The 21,300-nt window shown below is 39.3% G+C and overlaps 1 protein-coding gene across 9 annotated transcripts in view; it reads right to left on the reverse strand.

Annotated features, from left to right (window-relative positions):
• Positions 1-21,300, reverse strand: part of LOC134537885 (zinc finger protein 883-like) — a 200,509-nt gene that overhangs the window by 125,937 nt on the left and 53,272 nt on the right. For all 9 annotated transcript variants that reach the window (XM_063378800.1, XM_063378798.1, XM_063378799.1 and 6 more), the window contains exons 4-5: positions 20,737-20,796; positions 20,603-20,659 (exon numbers count right to left, since the gene is read on the reverse strand). In XM_063378800.1, coding sequence (XP_063234870.1) covers positions 20,603-20,659; positions 20,737-20,796 — 117 coding nt within the window. The remainder of the gene's footprint in view (positions 1-20,602; positions 20,660-20,736; positions 20,797-21,300) is intronic.

Genomic DNA, 21,300 nt, shown 5'->3' on the forward strand with positions numbered 1-21,300 from the left:
CCTATCACAGAACAATAACCGAACTCGTCCCCTAACTCCGCCGTATCTTTGTTTTTGCCAGCTCTGGCACAGCGCCCCCACAAACTGCGACCTCGAAGCAGAGTCGAGCACACGCGTGATCAAACCTGAACTTTTTAAATACTAAAACTGAAATTAACTGCAAGTAGATGGCTTGGATTAATTTAATTTTAAAATTGTCTACTATGTCTATAATGCACATGGACTCAAAATCAATTTTGCTGGTGGTCCATAGTGTCGGGCCTTCCCCACCATGGTAAGTAAAACTCCAGCACCGACCTTTTTTTCTCTTCTTTGCTATTTTTGCGATTTCGCTTTGCTCATTTAACGTCTTCCATGGACCTCACTAAATCTGCCTTCATTGTGTAACCTTTGTGTTCGCAGTGTGGGGTCCCACTTTAGTGCTGTCAAGTCCTTCCTTCGGTCAGGTTGAGATTCAACCCTCACCTCTTCTTAGCCATCTAAGTTACACTGTTGCCTCTTGGGTGACATCATTTCGGCGGGACAGCCCCAACTACAGCCCCACAGCGCCAGCAGCCAGATAAGACTACTATAAAAATGTAAATTTTATCCATACTGCGTTAGTTATTCAATCAGCAGTTCTGGACTTGCTCCACATCGAACACTCAGCCACAAATGAGCTCTATGCAATGGGCAGTTTACTGTCTGAAACCCAAAATGAAAATGTACACTTGTTCTATAGTGTGACAGTAGCTTAATTTATATATTATACTAATCCCGGCCAGCATTTAAATGTTTGTTATTTATTGTTGTAACTTAATCTCAAATTTAGTAGTGCTTCGCCCATTATTATTAAATCCTAACGCTATGTTTCCTTTACTATTATTTAAATTGAAATATGTAAAAGTTAACATGTAACTCATTATTCTCTACCTGTGACTACCAAAACAAAACAAAAAAACAACTAATTTTATCTAAACTAAAATAGAAACTAGTAACCAGCGAACTTAGTGGTTTTATTTGTTTGTTATACTAATCACGATCCACATTAGCACACCTTCCCTGCTGTGTGTGTTAATAATAAAATTTTATGTACGTGCCCTTGTGTTTGTCTCTGGATTAGTAGTTTAACTTAGTCGTTTCTTGCCTAACCCATTTCCAGTTTTTTTTTTTCTTTTGTTAAGGTACCATTCTAGGATGGGGATGGTACAATTTGGAAAAAGAAATAAAAATGTGTGTGATATTGTGTTATTAATTGTCTAATGTGAACCGGCCATCGCAATGTCACTGTTTGTATTTGATTCAATTCAATTCTGTCAAGCATGTGTATTCGTACTCAGAAAAAAAAATGAACTGCCATTAAACTATCAAAGAACTAGCACGCCACCTATTTTTAAATGGTTGTACTAATTCAAGGACATTGGAGAGTGAGCAAATAACAACCCAAAAAAATTTCATCGCAATCGGAGGAATGGTTTAGGAAAGCATGCAGGACAAACACACAAAACATCAATTTTTAAGTATGTAGATTAAAAATATACATTTTTTTTTTAATTACACAGGAACTGCCTTTAAACTATAAAAAATATACACACAATGTTATGTCACATATGATCTGAAATATCACTGTTCGCATTTGATTCACTTCAACTCTGTCATGCGTGCGCACTCGTACACAGAAAAAACAAAAACTGCCGCTAAAAAGATGGGAAATAAACACATTAATTGAAATGACTTGCACGTAACCTATTTTTTATGTCACACACGAACTGAAAAGTCGCTGTTCGTATTCGATTCAGTTGAATCTGACATACATGCGCACTCACACACCGAAAACACAGGAACTGCAGCTAAACTATATTAAATATCCATATTGAAACAATAAAAACGCCACCTATTGTAAAATGGTTGTAATAATTCAAAAACCTTTGCGGGCTTGCGCACAACAACTCACCAAAGTTTCATCACAATGGTATAGGGAAGCACATGGGACAAACAAATATAATTATTATGTATATAGTAGACACTATTATCTTGCAATTGTAACTCTAATTTAAATTCCTTTGTTAATATTGTAAATACATTCAGTCCAAACTGTCAGAAAAACAAGTATAACCACTCCTTTTCAGTTTGGTATGGCATAAAATATAACCATTCTTAAATTAATATTACATGAAAACTTGGATACCAAAGAATAGCATTCCTTGAAATTATCAATCCATAAAATAGACCATAATTATAGTGAATAAACATGACTGCTGCACAAGACAACATATTGGTGGGACGTGTCAGTTAAAACATCATGATCATACATTCTTATCAGTTTACATAGGCACATCATACCATTTTATAAGAACAGCCTCGTGCACCGTGAATTCTCACCTTCACCTGACAGGGTGATCAAACATAAAAAACATGACACATAAACAGTGTGTTCACTACTTGCAACTCGAGCTAATGAACACAACTCGGACACCCAGCCAGATATCTTACAAAAAATTACACTTCTTTAAAAAATTAAACGTGGTATCAAAAATGCGGTTCCAACTCATGTATGTCTTAGAAACCAAATAAAAGTATTCTACTAAAGGATGTTCAAATTACAATGTTAATTTATTTCCTAAATAAACAGTAAATGCATAGCCACTTAACAGGCTTAACCAATCAGTATATTATGTACACCAAACCACTTACCAAATATAATTTTAAAAATGTACTAAAAATAGTTACCATTGTGAACGTAAAGTTCGAAACAAATTGCTGCTGGGGATTTCAACAATTTTACGAGCACAAGTTCTTTTTCCACAGACTGGAACCTTGTTAAAACTTTTCACGTCGCACTATCAGTTCATCAAAAAAAAAATGTGATGAGTTTATATATTCCTTTTCCCACTTTGATAATTTCACGCTCATGTTGTCGCCAATTGCATATGCTCACAACCAGGACGTAAAATTCAAATGCTCGCAACCAGGAGGTAAGAGTTACGTCAGCCACTGACTCGCTCACCGTGCTCACCGTGCACCGTGGGTGCTCACCGACGTGCAAAATTATCATTGTTGCAGGGGCCATACAAAGGGGGGCGTCGTCACTTGGTTTTGTTGTAGTCGTCCCAGTGCAAACTGGAAACGCCATACCCGGCACATTCCCAAATCAAAAGCATGCCTCTCCTGGCACACTCCCAAAATCACGGCGTGCCTGCTCCAGCACCCTCACAGACCAAACTTGTGCCACGTGCGCACAACATATTCCACTGAGAACTCCATCGACGTGTCCCGCAGTTCCCCAGAAATCTTTTCTCCGTCCTTGTGCACATTCGCCATTCGCAGAATTACTGTCGTCACTACAAGCACTTCACTGTCGGCCCCGCTGGTGTTCTCGTTCGGCGGCAGACATTCCACTCTCTCCACTCGCCACACACAGTCTGCTCACAGTCCAGAGACGTCACAGCCCTTTTCACTTCCCCGACATTTAGCGGACGTAACCGTAACTTCATTTATTGTTACAAAACCGCATCTTTAAAATCAGTGCCCTTCATATTAAGTTTTTACGTAGCCTTTAAAATTATTAAATTATTTACACCTAACCTTTAAAACTAAACTAAAATTCAAATAGTATAAAAACTTGCTTCACAAATTACCAAAGCTAAATTTGATTAACCAACTTAACCAACGATAATACTCTTAGCTTACCAAGAACAGCCAAACATTTAATTGCGTAAATTAATTAACTTAGAAAACCACAAATACAATGCAATTTTATTTCCAAAAATTAAATAAAATAAAATAAGTGTTCTTTTAAAATGTATTAGATCAGTTCAGTCCAGCGCATGTTCACAGACCAGGGTTACAACAGTAGGTGCCTTTTTACAAAACCCGAGAGCATGACACGACATCCTGATAGCAAGTATCTCCCTCGTGCAAGGTGGAAGTTTACAACCACCAGCTTGCCTTAAGGGACCACGCGCACAGCCGCAAAACAGTGGGAAATGGAGCAAATAGCACTACCGCGGCATTTAAGCAAACTAAGTAGGGTTCAGAAACCTCTGTGCATACGTTGATTCTATGCAATAGCAAACCCAAGTAACTAATCATCCAGGCAAAACATAATGACTCATGCACAATGAGACACAAACCTCACAAGAGCCAGTACAAAACATGTCGTACATTACAAGAGAATTTAGGTCTTAAAGTACAAACAGGCCTTATAATATGCAAGATATCATCAAACACGGGTCGACGGTAAGCATGTCTACAAAGCACAAGTTACATGAGAATGGATTTCAAAGGATGGTGCCGAAACATGAATTTTACCAAAATCAAGACCTTTAAGATAGTGCCAGTCCAACTTACATTCTGCACGCCACTCATGCTATGCTGACAGGAGTGACATGATAAATGAAACAGTGTAAAGTATCCCAAAATCATCAAAGTAGTACTGCAAAAAATTTTTTTCATATTAATGATATGACTGTTTTCAATTCATATTGTTTATACAATAAATTTGTTGCAAACACTTTGTATGCTAAGTGTTTGTGTATAAAAATCATCCAACAACTTTTGGCAAAGTAGAATAGAGAAAAAGAAAATCTGGTGTCTACTACCAATAAAAAATAAAATTAGAGAGGCAAACACTGTACAGGTTGCACCAGGGCCTCTGAGGGTCTCCAATGTGTGGTTTTCATGGTAACTTCAAAGGTAATTCAATATTGTGAATAATTACATAATTCAATAATATAAACATTTTAAAGTAATGCAAGGCTTTTACCAACAACAAATATTTGTGGTAATGGAATCCCCACAAATGGCTGAATTTTTTAAAGAATGCTGAACAAACAGTGTATGTTATTTTCATTTTTTTTTATGTAAAAACTCATTTGTACTATGTCGTTTTAAGACGTTTTCCCTATTAAAATTTTTCATCATACAGTCCCTTGAAAAATGTCTTAACAGGGTTTTACTGTACCTGGTTGATGATTAATAAATACAGATGACAGAACACTTTTAAGAATTCTTCTTTATTAAGATGTCCAAAATTTTAATCTCTATGAGAAAATTACTAACACTAACGTTGACCGGAGCTACGCCCTCCCTAAGCCCGATGTGCCTCACGCCGTCGACATCCCTCTCCTCCCATCACTACCCTCTATTTCAAACCTCCCACCCCGTGTGCAGGTGTGTGTGTGTGTGCGTGTGAGGCTGCCAACAAAAGGCGGGATTAGAGTCTGTGCCACGACCCCTTTTATTTTATCATTCAAATTTAATGTTTACGTAATTGCTACTTGTCTTTTCTTTAATTAATATTCCCTAAGGATTACGTTTGCAGTGCTAGTTGGTAAGGACGGCGCAGCGCCCCACGCGGCAGGCAATGGAAATACACGCAACCAGTTTGAACCATAATATTAATTAAAATAATTAATACTCAACATAAATAATTAAGGAAACCTTGGTATAATTTTATTATAGAATTTTTAGTGTATTTGTTTTAGTTAAATAAGTGGTAATAAATAACAGGAGAGGCTAACGGTAAATCCAGCGCTTTCCGGCTGCCATGCTGCCCTGGCCTCTTCAGTCGCTTCCGTTCATCACCCGGGGTAGGATGCTTGGTGAGCACCGCGCAACTTCATATTTTTTTTAATCAACTGATCTTTTAAAATCCGCCGGACTTTTTATAATTCTTAAACCTTTTTTGTATCTGCGAGGCCTACTCCGGATGGCCGACTCGTTTTAATAAATATTTAAGTTCAATTCGAACATTTAACCACGAACCGCATCCTAAACTCACGAGGCCAGGCCACGAGGTGACCCGGTCAGCTTGTAAACTGATTCTCTCCCGCCGTTGGCGTTATTAACAGTTTCATTGAGTGTATGTAGGTGTAGCGCAATTGGAGACGTGTTGTAACGTTGCTGAAATAAAAGGAGTACGTCGAACTTGTGATTTTTAGTCGAGTGACCACGTGTCCCCGCTCCTGAACCTCGAGGCGTGTGGGACGCCTTAAAAGCCCACTGGAGCGATATCGCGTGCTAAGGGAACCGGGCCTAGCCCTACACGGGTCACATCACGCCCTGAAGGGAGTCTCCGCCGGGTCCATGTGCCCACATCACGTGGTGGCGCCCACTCCTACATTTAATTTGTTCGTTCCCTTAGATCCCTAGTACGACAAGTTGCGCCCAAGAGCGTGGGGCTAGGCAATGATCTGCGAAAAACAGAATGTGTGAATTGTGCGGTTGTGCTACGGAACGCGCGGAATAACAACCATTGTGCGTGCGGACTGCCTAATGGTATTCCGGCCGGCCTAACACGTAAACAACACGTGCGCACACGGAATCCGGACCACGTGATCGACGAGGTTCATACAGAGGTGAGTGGGACTGTTAGAGAGTGCCTGGATATGTACGAGGACGAGTGTGTTGGGTGCTATTATCCGCGACCTGAGTGGGACTCGGGCCGCAGGATAGCCAAGGGGTACGAATGTGGTTGGTGCTGTGAATATCGCATGCATGGTGTGACATTCTGCGATGAAAGAGGAATATGTCCTGGAGGAGACGGTAACAGGTATCCCTGCCAAGAATGTGCCGGCCTATGGCTAGGGGCTGCATCGGCGACCAAGAACGAGCCATCTTGCGACGGTACTTCACGTTCACGTGCCCGTCATGTGCCACCTACAGACACGTCCGAAAGCAGCACGCTACCTCGACGCCGACCATTCACTCCCTGAGCTATCCTCAGCCGCTCCCAGACTCGAGAACGCATGTCTTCACAACACCCGTCAGTCCATGCCCGTAACTTCCTGTTTCCAGACCGCCACCTGCTCAAATCCCTCCGCCACTCATCGATGTAAGTGTTCCCGACCAGATCACCGAACAAGACCCTTCGCCACATGGCTCCCTGCCATTTGTCGACAACACTCCACTGGTCCCGACGCCGCTGGTGAAGCCGATCCCGTCCCCGCTCGTCGACTTGACTCGACCGGACTTGACCACACACTCCCACGGCTCCCTGCGATTCGTCGACAAGACGCCGCTCGTCCCGACGCCTGCGCCACCGACGCCGACCAAGAGACGCACGTCACCGACCGGCTCGCCGCAGTCAGCACCGCTCCCAGCGACTCGTCGCTTGTCCACGACGTCCCCCGACGCCAGAACTACCTCGCCCCCGCCTGCCGCCGCTCGACCCCGCCCCCACAAAGGTACGTTCTGACGCCGCCCGACACGTCACAGACACTCAACCCGCTGCTTGCACGGCCTGACTCGTCACCGACGCCTTGTGACTCGTCGCCAACGTCATGCATCACGACGCTGCCGCCTCCTGGTTTCGACATCATCCTGCCGCTGAATCGCCCTGCCAAGCCCGGCGTCCCGACGCCGACGCGAAGCCTGATTGACGCACCGCCACCCGGATTTGACGCCATCATGTCGCCGGACTGCCCGACCACATCACCGCCAACCGCACCCGTAGTCGAGAAAGTGCCATGCAATGAGACGCCCGGCGCCCCGACGCTGATGCGACGCCTCAGTGACGCACAGCCGTCCGGATTTGGTCCACTGTGTCCGCCTGGCTTTGAGACACAGCTGGTCTGGCCTGCGAGCTTCCATCCGACGCCGACTGCGCCACTATCAGTCCATCGCGCCGAGACGCCCAACACACCGAATGAGACGCCCTCCAAAACAGACCAAGCGCCTCAGGCCTGTCCGAGGTGCACGTTGCGAGGAGACGCCGGCCTACGACTCCAATCGTACAACAGAAACGCCGCCGCCTTGTCCGGCTGCCCGAAACTTTTGTGCGTGTCGCAGGACGACTGGATTGCGACGCCCAGCAAAGAACCACTGCGGTCACCGTCTCAGCTAGTGTCACTGTGCCCGCCTGACGCAGCGCAGGTTGACGCCGCGACGCCCCGCCAGAACACTCTACAAGCCACGAGCGTGACCAAGACCCTGGCCGCAAAGCCTTCCGCCCACCCAACACCGGCCTCTAAGCACCAGCCTGTCGGCGAGGCCGAGCCGGACCGTGCCGAGCACCGCCCGCGCCTGCTGCCCGCCCGCAACGAGCCGCCAGACCGCAGTCACCCCACCAGGCGGCCGGCACCTTTGCCGCCGCCGATCCGGAGCCGCTACCGCCGCCCGCCGACAGCTGGTGGGTCGCCACCCACAGGTTAGTGTACCAGCGCCCTGTGTCTGTGTTCCTCGACTGCAAACATAAACATTGCCACGTGGGAGTGCACGACGTAAGCAGTAGAGGCCCCCAAACACGCGCCACGCTACATCCTACGACCACCCCGATGCTACATGATTCCGGACGCCGTAGAATCGTCACATCGGGCTCCTTCAAGGGGGAGCAATTGACGTCGACCGGGGCTACGCCCTCCCTAAGCCCGATGTGCCTCACGCCGTCGACTCCCCTCTCCTCCCATCACTACCCTCTAATTCAAACCTCCCGCCCCGTGTGCGTGTGTGCGTGTGTGCGTGTGAAGCTGCCATCAAGAGGCGGGATTAGAGTCTGTGCCACGACCCCTTTTATTTTATCATTCAAATTTAATGTTTACGTAATTGCTACTTGTCTTTTCTTTAATTAATATTCCCTAAGGATTACGTTTGCAGTGCTAGTTGGTAAGGACGGCGCAGCGCCCCACGCGGCAGGCAATGGAACTACACGCAACCAGTTTGAACCATAATATTAATTAAAATAATTAATTCTCAACATAAATAATTAAGCAAACCTTGGTATAATTTTATTATAGAATTTTTAGTGTATTTGTTTTAGTTAAATAAGTGGTAATAAATAACAGGAGAGGCTAACGGTAAATCCAGTGCTTTCCGGCCGCCATGCTGCCCTGGCCTCTTCAGTCGCTTCCGTTCGTCACTCGGGGTAGGATGCTTGGTGAGCACCGCGCAACTTCATATTTTTTTTAATCAACTGATCTTTTAACATCCGCCGGACTTTTTATAATCCTTAAACCTATTTTGTATCTGCGAGGCCTACTCCGGGTGGCCGACTCGTTTTAATAAATATTTAAGTTCAATTCGAACATTTAATCACGAACCGCATCCTAAACTCACGAGGCCAGGCCACGAGGTGACCTGGTCAGCCTGTAAACTGATTCTCTCCCGCCGTTGGCGTTATTAACAGTTTCATTGAGTGTATGTAGGTGTAGCGCAATTGGAGATGTGTTGTAACGTTGCTGAAATAAAAGGAGTACGTCGAACTTGTGATTTTTAGTCGAGTGACCACGTGTCCCCGCTCCTGAACCTTGAGGCGTGTGGGACGTCTTAAGGCTGTTCAAGGGTAAAAAAAAAGTCTGAAATTTAATATTTACATTGTCCTGTCTGGAAACCATTGATTAAATAGTACATCTGAAATAACACAAAGTAATTCAAAAAATATTTATTACTTTTTTTTAATATTTAATCGTTTTGATATTATTTTTCCAAAACGGCAATACCGTCTATGTTTTAAAGGTGAATTTTTTTTATAATTGAAAAAATTGTATTTCTAATAGGCCAAGAAAGTTTTGTGTAGTTTCGAGAAGTCGTTCTCAAGGGGAAAAAAAAAACTTGTTGGCAAATTTTGTATCGAAAATTAGCAACATTAGTAGTACTCTAAAAACAAAATCAGTTTTATCTCTATCGAACATTACATTTTTAACATATAGCAGCATTCTTCCTGATTACAACGATACCAAGTTTATAGCAATGCGAGCTTTATATTCATTCCGGTGCTGTTCCAAAGCAGCACGTGTACATCCTCTTCTGCGACGCGAAAGCTGCCATGGCGAGCGGCCCCTCCGCCGTTCTTACCTATCGGTGAGGTGGCGCTCCTCGCGCCACCTCTTGCAACTGCGTGGGGTATTTGAGAGGTGTCGGCGGCTCGCTTGCTGTATTTATTTTTCGCGGGCTTTTGAGGTGCAGTGTTGTGATTGCAGTTGTAGCAAACAGCGGTATAGAAAATTAGGCTTTTCGTTGTCCTCGAGGTGTTTAACGATGTCAAAGGCTCGGCGACGGAAGCAATCACGGCCTTACAAACGGAGTAAAAAATCTAAAATCCAACGAGCTCTCTGGAAGAAAAAGAAATTAGCCGAAAATCAATTAACAATAAACAATGAAGTTACGAGGTAAGTATTTTTTTCTTTCAATCGGCTTAAAAATTACTGCATTATATATACATAATGTGTATTTAACGTGAATATTGTCTTCAACGTACTGGTATTGGCTGAGCATTTATCAGTAAAGGTTTTACTACGATAACAAAGGTTAAATACATACTATTTATTCCTTGAATCGGAAGTTACAATGTTGATAAAGATAACTGGATTCAAACTCTTTCGTTGCCTCATTTCAACAGTGATGTTATTTATTATTGTATTAATATTTTTAACAAATTTATATTTCACTATTTTTAATTGCCTATTTCAGGTACAAATAGTTTATATAGTTACAGTCTAGACTTTTTATAGTGTTACAGGCTAGGATGAAATTTAATATGAATTGCGATGCAGGAATAATTCTGCCGATGACAAACCATGGACGAAACCGAATTCTCATTTATAGGATTTCTGGATAGATATGTATATCGGTATGCAACGTGATAGAGCTCTTGAATTGTCTCAAATTTTCATGCAGTAAAAAAACGTAATTACCATTGTAATAAAGCGTAGCTCTTTGTAAAGCGAATTTAGGACAATCAAAGTGAATAATTCAAGAGTACGTCAGAATTTTTTTTTTTTCATATATTTTTTGTAATAATAATGCATCTTAAAATATTGCATACAAATTAATTGTATTGATGCAGAACAGTATTTCTGAGCGAAATTGTATGCATCATGTGTGGCAGTGATGTTTCTGTTTCATCACAATTTATTGACTGCGAACAACTTGTTTCTTGCGTTAGATATAACAAATATTAGTTTTTAAATTACTCTTTCCCAGGGAACTGAATACTCCAGCTATCATGTACGGGAGAGTGCGAGAACCGGATGCGTTGCTTAGATACAGCGATGTGAAAGGAGTAAAAGTTTACCCGTGTGGCATTTTTATTGGTGCTTAGGAACCCTTTAGCTCATCGCACACTACAGCGCGCCGCGCCGCGCAGCCTTGCGGAAATTTCCGATGGTTCTGGAGGGGGTCGCACACTACAGATGCCGTTTTCTGATTCCGCGCGCTCAGTTCCTTCAATTGTGACCTACAGTACAGGAGTACCGAGGGGCTAGTTTTGCTTCCGTTTAGTTGTGTTGTTGGTTTTCAGGTTTAGTTTACTATTTAATTTCAAAGTCATGAGCAGTTCTAAGGAGGAATATATGTTTCTATATTGTTTACTGGAATCGGAAGAGGAAGAGAAGAGACAGAGGATGATGTGGGTTCACCCGATTAACGAGAAGAGAGATTTGCATGTTTTAGTTTCATATAACTTCATATACAACGTGACCCATCACCAATTTAAATTTTCGAAACTTAGGCAACATTAAACTAAAGGCCACAAAAAGGAGAAGGATAGCTTTTTGACTGATACGTTAGTTTGAGGTTAAACAAAATCTACACTTCTGTTATCTCAAAAACTTTTGTTTCCCGACCTGTTTATTTAAGTTTGAAAATTGAATCAAAGGTTAGCCCATTTATATAGTTAAATCAAAGATGTAAAATAAAGTAATCTATGCTTTAACTTACCTAAAATAGTCTTCTGTGTACACTAGATACGTACAGCCCGTGTGCAGGTCTTATAAAATAGACTCAAAAAAGAATAATGAACGAGAAGCACCGAAGAAACCCGGCACCGGAAGGTTATCTCAGCCCATATTGTCTTCCGTCTGTCACCAGACACGATAGCGCGCCGCTTGGCGCCTCGCCTCGCCCGCCTCCTTGACGGAAGAATTCCGCTCCGAATTCTCCCGGGAGTTCCGGCGCCGGAATAATTCCGCGGCGGACAGGGCGGCGCGGCGCGCCCAAGTGTGCGCATCGTCATTGCTTTACATGCGAAGAGTTCGGCCGGAATTTTTCCAGGGCGGCGCGGCGCGCTGTAGTGTGCGATGAGCTTTTCTAGCTGCAACACCGGATGGTCTGGTAGAAGATGATGGGTTGGTTGAGGTCAAATGTTTACCATCAGTGAAAGATAAGCTCCTAATGGAAGTTGCTAAGGAGAAAAAATCGTCACTCTGTTTAGAAATTATTAACGGAAAACTTCAACTAAAGAAAATCCACAAATATTATTACCAGGTGCAAGGGCAGCTAAATATCACTGGCAGACGTTATTGCGATTTCATTATTCTCACAGAAAAAGATTTTTACATACAAACTATTGAGAAAGATGAACTCGTTTGGATGAACGTCATGCTGCCAAAGCTAAAGACATTTTATTTACAATGCATGCTCCCAGAACTGGTAGACAGCAGAATAAAACGAAAAATGAAAGTCAGAGATCCACCTTATGTACTTGAAGCACAGAGAAAAGTTCAAAAAAATAAAGAAAAACCCAATAGTAAAGTTTAAAATTTATTATACATAAATTATCCGAAACTCATAATTAGAAAACCACACGGAACTTAATGCAACCATTATGCTATTAGATCTTTTGTGTAGCATACGGTCACTGCATAAGGATATATATTATGTACAGTTGCAGGGACACACGTGCCAATTATATGCTGACAATACACCTTCCTCAGATCGCAGTAATAAGAAAATATGATATTAAAAACTATGTCATTAAGGCGCTGTAGTTTTTCATAAAAAGTCATGCCGATCACATTTAGAAAGTTTACCCTTGGTTATATATGCATATATACACACATACATTTGTGCAAAACTAATTTTTTTTAATCATTTGTCAAAGATGTGAGAATTTGTGCAGTCATATGATGTACAAATTTATGTAAGCGATTTTCAAAATTACGCAACGTTTGTCTACAAAAATATTTTTCTTGAATTTAACCTATGTTTATATTAAAATTTATGATACTTCATTTGAAATAAAAATTTCAAAATAGGTGAGGTATTGTTATTGATAAAGGTATAGTGGCAAAACATATATTTTTTTGTTGACAAGAGTATGCAATTCCGGCATGCGTACATACCACGAAATCCAGTATTAATATAAAATATGAAACTTTATCGAACATTGTTGTTACAGATAAATTGAGAATTAAAAATAGATCGTTGTAAATTACCATGGAAATTTATTTTTACTGAACGTCATTATTTGGAAATATAATGTGTATGCGCACGTTTTGGACTGCCATTTACTTTTATTTATACATATATTCTTTATATATTATACTTTACATTTTTCTGTGGTGATTTCAAAATTTTATACATTGCATATCACTACAATGTGCTAAACTCGGCTGTTACTTTTTTTTGCTTCTCTGAGTTCTTTTTCTGTAAGCGACACTGCTGCAGTGTTGTGTGAACGAGATACATTGTTGCAAAATTCCATTCCTGTTACAAGAATTTTTCAAATTACTTTTAAACATTAAAGATTCAATTACTATATTTGCAGTACAGATTATAAACTACTTGGAAGAAACTCTACTTATTTGTATGCATTTTGGTTACAACGGTTTTTTACATTCCTTTTTTTTACATTAAAGCCGTAACGATTATTATACATTTTTTGGTACAACGTTTTAGACTGATTTTGTTTTCTTATATTATTTTGAAAGCTTTGTGCCTGTAAGCCAACACTTTTACTGCTGGTGTGAACATTTTATATTGTTATTTTATATACTATGTGTTTGTATATTTTTAATCTGTATAGTTGGTGAAGTTTTGTTCTTATAGTGTGCATGGTCGTATGTGTACTATGTTCATAATTTTTTTCACCAATTACTCTATTAATTCGTCTATTAGTAGGAAGTAACTATCTGTATTTTGTTTTGGTACCTTCTGGTAGTGTTTATGCATGAAAGTGATTTTATGACAAATAAATTCTACTTCAAATACAAGTTCTAAAACAATTAACATCTTGTATATGTTCGTAAGTTTGTCAGCAGTGAAAATGTATAGTAAACAATGGTCGATCCGCATTAGATAATTTATTTTTAATCAAACCCATTATATTTTCCTTTGACTTAATTGTAATCATAGAAACGTATATCATGAAGTTCCAAGTCATAGTCAAACAATAAATGATACGTTTAACATATTTAACAATTTCCACGATTCGGCGAAACATACCGCGAGTAGTGACAATAAACATAATTACGCTTCTTTTCGCAGGCATAAAAATATATTTTTAGGAATTACTGTATAATTCATTAATATTACTATAATATTAAATTATATTTTCCGAGCAAAAGCAGTTTCTCAATTTATTTAATGTTCACAAATTTACTATATATGTACCTATATGTAAATATGCATGTATATATACTACACACATCATAGATCTATCTATAACATATTGATAAACGGTTTTCCATTTGAATTCAAACTAAAATCAACATATACATAACATTAATTGTCTTATTTGTTTTGTTATAAAATATGTAATATTTTATCTCTTGTTTGTGCCTACTATAGCCCGTCCCACTCTTAGATTGCAGTACACGGCTTATGGCGCGCGCTGTTGCCAAATCTCTAACACATTACGAATTTCAGGAGATGCTTGTCTTTGTAATTTGGATCGAACAAAAAGCATTTTAAGAAATCATATCGTAATTTATAATATTTTATACTATTACACATATAAATTTGTAATAATGCCACTTTTATGTAAATTTCAAATAAAAACTACCTACTGTAGACGAAATTTTCTTATAGTTTTCTTTTCTGTTCTAAAAATCCCATATATATATATATAATTATATATATATATATATATATCACATTTTCATGGGCCCGAAAAATGCCGTATGTTTGGACAAGTCATGTCCAAAATGATAAATAAAATACGGTAATGGAAATTCTCGGTCGAGTAAGTTATGGGAAAAATCCGAACAATTGGTTCGAAATGGGGAAGATTTTTTGAAAAACAGAAAAATCGCAACAACTCCCATAGTATGAATAATATCGAATCCGTTTTAACGTATGATAACTCGGATTACCTAATGCCGAAAAATGTTTTCTAAATAAATTTTTGATACGACCAGCCATAACTGCATGGGTTCGAAAAAAATTTTCAACGTAACTGCCTTAGTAGATACCTTATCAAATCTGTTTAAATTGTTTGTAATAATATCATTATTATTTTCCAAAACTTTGTCTAAAACAATGTTTGATAAGATGCTTGGTGAGAAGGATAGAAAAATAATTCAAAATTTTGTACCATGAACGCTATTAAATTCCTTCGTATTTATTTCATACATTTTAAATATTATGTTCAAGAATCGATTATAATATTTTTAGTTGACTAAGGAAGCCATGTATTTGAAATTGCTTGTAGGACAGAACCCCACTTATCTAAACACACGACCCTGTTTCCTCTTACGACGGCGGCAGCGCGCGCTCTTGTACTGATAAGACACATCTTTAAAAGCTATTTCCACGGAAACTGTAGAAGCAATTGAGATGGAGCTGCTTTTCAAAACTAATTCAATTCATTGTGAACATTTTTCTCGCTTTCGTCCTCCATCTATCTTTAATAGAAAATTTTTTTTCCGCGGGTCAACTTTTTGATGTGTCAGTTTGTGAGAAAATGCATTTCAATATATAAAAAAAATTATTTAAGTGAAACCTGAACAGTTTTTGTCTTAACATTTGTTCGGTGGCGTCCTAAGGCATTAATTTACTAATAAAAAAAATCTGAATGAAATACACATGTAGGTTTTCTTTTTTTGATGTGAAACATATCGGAATACTTCAAAACAGTTCGCAGCGAATAAGTTATGTTTTTTAATTTTTTCGGACACTTAAAATATTGTTAAGTATTCAAAATAAGCATTGCCTGATGCGTATTTTCATTCTATACAATATGAAAAAAAGCTTGGTCCAAAAATTAAAATTTTAAATTTCGTTTGATATTTGGCAACAACGCACGAAGAAACAAGGACAGTGCTAACGGCAATCGGCGTGTGTTAGAGAGAGAGAGAATGCGCCCATTTACTTCCATACTGCAATCTAAGAGTGGGATGCTCTATATGCCAGGATAAGATTTCTTGTGTCATGCTGTTCCTTTTTATTGTTTTTGTTTCGTAGAACAATAAACCAGGAAACAAATAATACTCAATCCGTGTTTTTTAAGCCCTCTTTTGAGCTATGAATTTCAAGGTTTTTGTACGCTGCACTGAAAAAATGTTTGTAGGTAAAGTATAGGTATCTATGTCAAAATTTCGCCAAGAAAGGGTTTTTTTTTTTTCGTACTGAACTGAAAATCTTGTGAAATATATACAAAAAGAACGTTTTCATAATCAATTGAATCAACGAAACATTTACTTTTCCGTAGACTTGTAGTAAATACAACGCAAAGGTATTTATTGTCGACGCACGTGTTATTAAACTAGCAGTACATAGTGCCATAGCATTGGTTGTTGAAATGGACCCAGTAGCTGATAACCTGTTGCAAGCAGAAGGGTTTTTTCGGAAGTGTTACGGGATATTTCCAGGATACGTCAAACACTGCAGCGCTGGTTTGCTGCCGATGTCACACCTGAATAGATACCTTGTTTGTTATTCATAATACACACAGCATATTCATATTTCGTTGGAGTTATGTGTCGAACGTTTTGTAGAGATAATCAAACCTCAATAGTTATTTTGATTCTGATAAAAATATTTTTGGATTAAAAAAAAGCACGTGTAAACTAGCAGGACACCATCAGCATTAAAAATTCACGTTCCCATTGTAAGTATAAAATCAATTGCTAGCTAGAAAGGATCAAAACTCAAGCCAGTAGACACTCCCTCAGATATCCCAAGGAGAAAGCGGGCACCTAGTTCCGTGGTCTGTGTTCTCCAGGGCCATTCATGAAACCAGCAAAAGTTATTTCTAAGCCAAAAAGTAAAACGATGTAACTATAAATGAATAACTTATTTGACTGCTCACCCCACAAGGGCGCCACCAGCTTGACGAGGCGATTACAATGCCATCTCGTGTCGGGCAGTCCTACTAGTTTTAAAACTGCATAAGAATTCTACTATGGCTTGGAGACTTCTATAAGAATTATTTATATTCAATGGCAGTACGTAGTATTTTACCATGTCTGCAATTAAAGTGTTACACAGTGACTATGTTATCAGTTAAATGTCACAATTTTAATATCAGTTTCGAAACGTTAATGTATGTAGGCAATAATTGAAATTATTATTTTTCAACCAAAATAATACTCAACAATATACATACGAGCAATGGAGATCATGGGCCTCTCTGGCATACCTATAACATTTGGTGGGGACATCAAATAAATGTATTTAAATACTAGTCTTGGAGCTGCTGTCACTAAGTTCCAGGAACATGAATTTTCTGGGACTCTTCTGTGAGCTCATACAAACACATGCTGGGCATGATCACTCTCCAATTTAGTGACAAAATGCAAGTTTTATTTAGCGAAATATAAAAAATTCCACTAGTTTATTTAACAACACTACGGATGTTGACTATTAATATAGTGTGTCTTTTTCCCAATACTATGCTTTGTATGTAGTTTTTTATTTGACATGTAATCAACTACTATATTACATTACTGTAATTACAGGTATTTCATAAATATGAAAAAAATACAACTTTAGGATGAACTTGTAAATATTGGGGGGGGGGGTTCCCCCGACCTACCCCCCCCCCCCCCCTCCACCCGCCAGCGACGCCCGTGATGGAGATAGTGTACAATTTGACTGTATACTCTGTGGATCTGTCTTAGTGATATTTTAATGGTCTCAGTTGCCAGCTGTCAGGTTTTTATCTTTACAAAAAAATTACTTCTAACAATAATTACATGATGACGTTTATTTTATTCCAAATTATTTGTACCAGCATGATATACAAAATAAAATATATAGGTGTTAAGATAATTTTATGGAAATACTCCGGTTAACATTTTAATAGTTATTACCATAAAATGTACTCGATGTATGATAATATCGTTAGCGGGAGTGGAAGTGTTAAAAAAAAAATTATAAAAGTTATTACTACACAAAATGTTTTTCTCTACTCAGTGTCATAAACTTTCACACACTGTAAATAGTTGTTTTATTTTTGTTGGTTGTATAATTGTATAAACGGTTTTGTACTTTTCCCAGAAAAAACAACCATTTAGTCTATATTTATCTTACCAGTTATCCCAAAATAAGCAGGAAACAACTCAGTAGCTCAATTTGCAAGTATGATCACCGTTTTCCACGTGCAGCACACCTATCACTGAGGGGAAATGTTGAGTTGTCTGGTGCATTTATTTTTTATTTAAAATATATTTTCTTACTTAAAAAAATTGTCCATATGCCACTCTATCAGTGTTGTAGTGACAAATACAAAGAACTTTAATATTTTCAAACCGTCGTTGACGTGAGGGATAACTGAAGAAGACTGGTTCAGACTCACAGCGTTCTCCGCGTCTCTCAATCACCAAACATCTCAAGTGGTATTTGTCCGGAAACCCGGATTGCCGTGGAGAGATGTTGGCGTGCTATGTGTAACCAAGTGACTGACACATCAATGATACCTATAATTACTTTATTACATTAAATATATAATGTACTTTCGTGTCAGTTTGTGCGCCGGCCTCTAAAAATAGTTATTGCATAAATCGGGTAACGTTAATAAAACATGATTTAAAAAAAAGTCATTAAAATATTAGCATCACCCTGCTCACCTAGGCTACATGCGACGGCATCTACAGGGGTCTAGTGGGCTGTGATCTACTTGACAGAATAATTTCAGTCTTGCTGGAGATAAGTTTCGAAACAACGCAGCTTCGGCCATCTCGCCGCATTTTAAATGAGTCTTCTTTTGTTTTCAGAACATGAGGCAAATGACAGTAAAACTTTTTTGGTTTTATAAAGATCTAACAACGGATACTGAATCGATTTATAGCCATTGTAGCTTGCAGGTTTCGTAATGTGTTTCATGTGAATAGTGCAATCAAGTTTACTGGTGGGGAAAATCAAGGAAGTATAAATAAAGTAATTTGATGCAAAAATAGTCACATCGTTAGCCGTGTGATTTAAGTCTTGAATAATGTTTATTCTTAAATATAATGAAACAGTTCAATCTTCCAATCCCCCTTGGACAAGGATAATTTTTTTTTAAAAATTATTGCAGCAGGTTTTGTCTTGGCATATAAAATACAATAATGCATATTGGAAAATGTTACGGCTCTCATTCTGCAATATAAATGTATATTGATTTACTGTATTATTGGATGTAGACAATAAGTAAATAAAAAATTTATGCCTCTATAAATTACATAAGCTTATCTATTGCACAGGCCGAGCGCATATGGATGAAGCAACATTATAGAAAATCTAGGAAGTATATGCGAAATGGTAGCTGTGGCAGTATGCCATTGTCTGCGGAGCAGGAACACGTGTGACGCCGCGCCCTGCTGGCCTGTGAGCCGGGCAGCGAGGACCGTCCGAGCCCGAGCTGTCACATCCTCCCCCTTCCCCTAGTCCAAGCCAGCGCGACTACCTGCTCCGGCCTTCAAGCAGTTAGGTTTCTCTCCGCTAGGAGTGACACTGTCCATTTTCTTACGCGCATCGCCTTTCCATTGTTCGGGAGCGGAGCGATACACCCTCCCTCTTTGAAGGCTGTCTCGCCACTGAATGCCCAGCGGCGCGACCCTGAGTCTTATACAGCGCTGTCAGGGTGCTCGGCCATCAGTTTTCATGCTATTGTGAGTGATGTATCACTTTGAAGTCATTCTGAAGTAGGGACGATTTTTGGACCTCTTGAACAGCCTTAAGAGCCCACTGGAGCGATATCGCGTGCTAAGGGAACCGGGCCTAGCCCTACACAGGTCACGTCACGCCCTGAAGAGAGTCTCCGCCGGGTCCACGAGCCCACATCACGTGGTGGCGCCCACTCCGACATTTCATTTGTTCGTTCCCTTACATCCCTAGTACGACAACACAATTCTACTGTATTTGTAAAGAATATTTAAAAATTATAAATGTTTTACTGCAAAATTATATTACCATTAGATTCATGTATCTATACCCATTATTAAATAACCTAAATTTTGACACACAGCCTTTACACAAATATATTAATTTAAACTTTTAAAAAAATTATATGAATACAAATTTTCAACTAAAGTCAGACATGGTAAATCAAAGTATAGTAGGCAGATCTATATCCAGAAAAATAAATTCAAACTTATAATTATTAAAAAAAAAAACTATTATGTTGAAAAATCAGGGGAAAATCAATTATTTTTTTTCCAACCAACCAAATTTTCTCAAATCTTTGCAGCACTTGGCTTGTTCACTAACCCTTGTAATAATAATTGGGCCTTGGAGGAAGGTACATATAATATCTTGTGTGAAACATCATCTTACTGTATTTTTTTTCTGCCTGCATACAACAGCACATAAACTTAAAAATAGGAGTGAGGAAAGTTCAGTTGATTGGCCAAATTTTGCAAAATTATTTTACGTAATTCCAGGACAGAGAGAGGTCATCTAGTAGTGAGGTGCTACAAAGACACAACCTAGGTATGAGCTCAAAGGTACACAACTGTGGCCGAGACAGAGTGAAACCACGACTCACCTGCCACACAGCAGCTGGTTGGACGCCAGCCAGTGGAGTCTCTTCCTCGACCTCCTCCTGCAACACAACCACAGTGGAGAAGACTGCTCTGGTACAAGGAGACAGCAGCTACACACACTTGCAGGCTACTGTACCTTGATGCTGTCCACACAGACAAACTCCATCTCAACCACTGGCTTCTGTTCCATCTCCTCCTGCAACAAACAACACCAGTTACAAGCAGTAAACAACACCCCGTGCCAGTAGAGAGATTCGGCAGAACAACATTGCATTTTGTGATACAACAGACTCTGCCTCACAAAAAAATACATGCTTCAATTGGCCAAATTATTAATGTGTATTCATAAATGTTTCTTCATGAAAACATAAACATAAAATGTAAGCAAAGGTTGGCAACTCTCCTGGCAATGTTTAATTCCAGGTTTTTTTTCAAAGATGCCTCATTAAATGACTAGAACTAATAAAATATATGCATCAGATTTAGCAATGAAATATTACAATGTTGTAAGTTTACAACCACGTTACAATAAAGTATTTCTCTTAAAAATTATTTGGTAGTATTTAAATGTGCCTTAAAGAGAAAACAGCATTTAAAAGAATAATAACTGAGCCAAGGACAAACACAGCTATAGTATTTTAAGTTGAAATAAACTTTTCACTGAATCAAGTCCACAGACGTCACCCTTCCTCATTAAAGG

This window comes from Bacillus rossius, chromosome 12 (assembly GCF_032445375.1).
Source record: "Bacillus rossius redtenbacheri isolate Brsri chromosome 12, Brsri_v3, whole genome shotgun sequence".
Taxonomy (NCBI): domain Eukaryota; kingdom Metazoa; phylum Arthropoda; class Insecta; order Phasmatodea; family Bacillidae; genus Bacillus; species Bacillus rossius.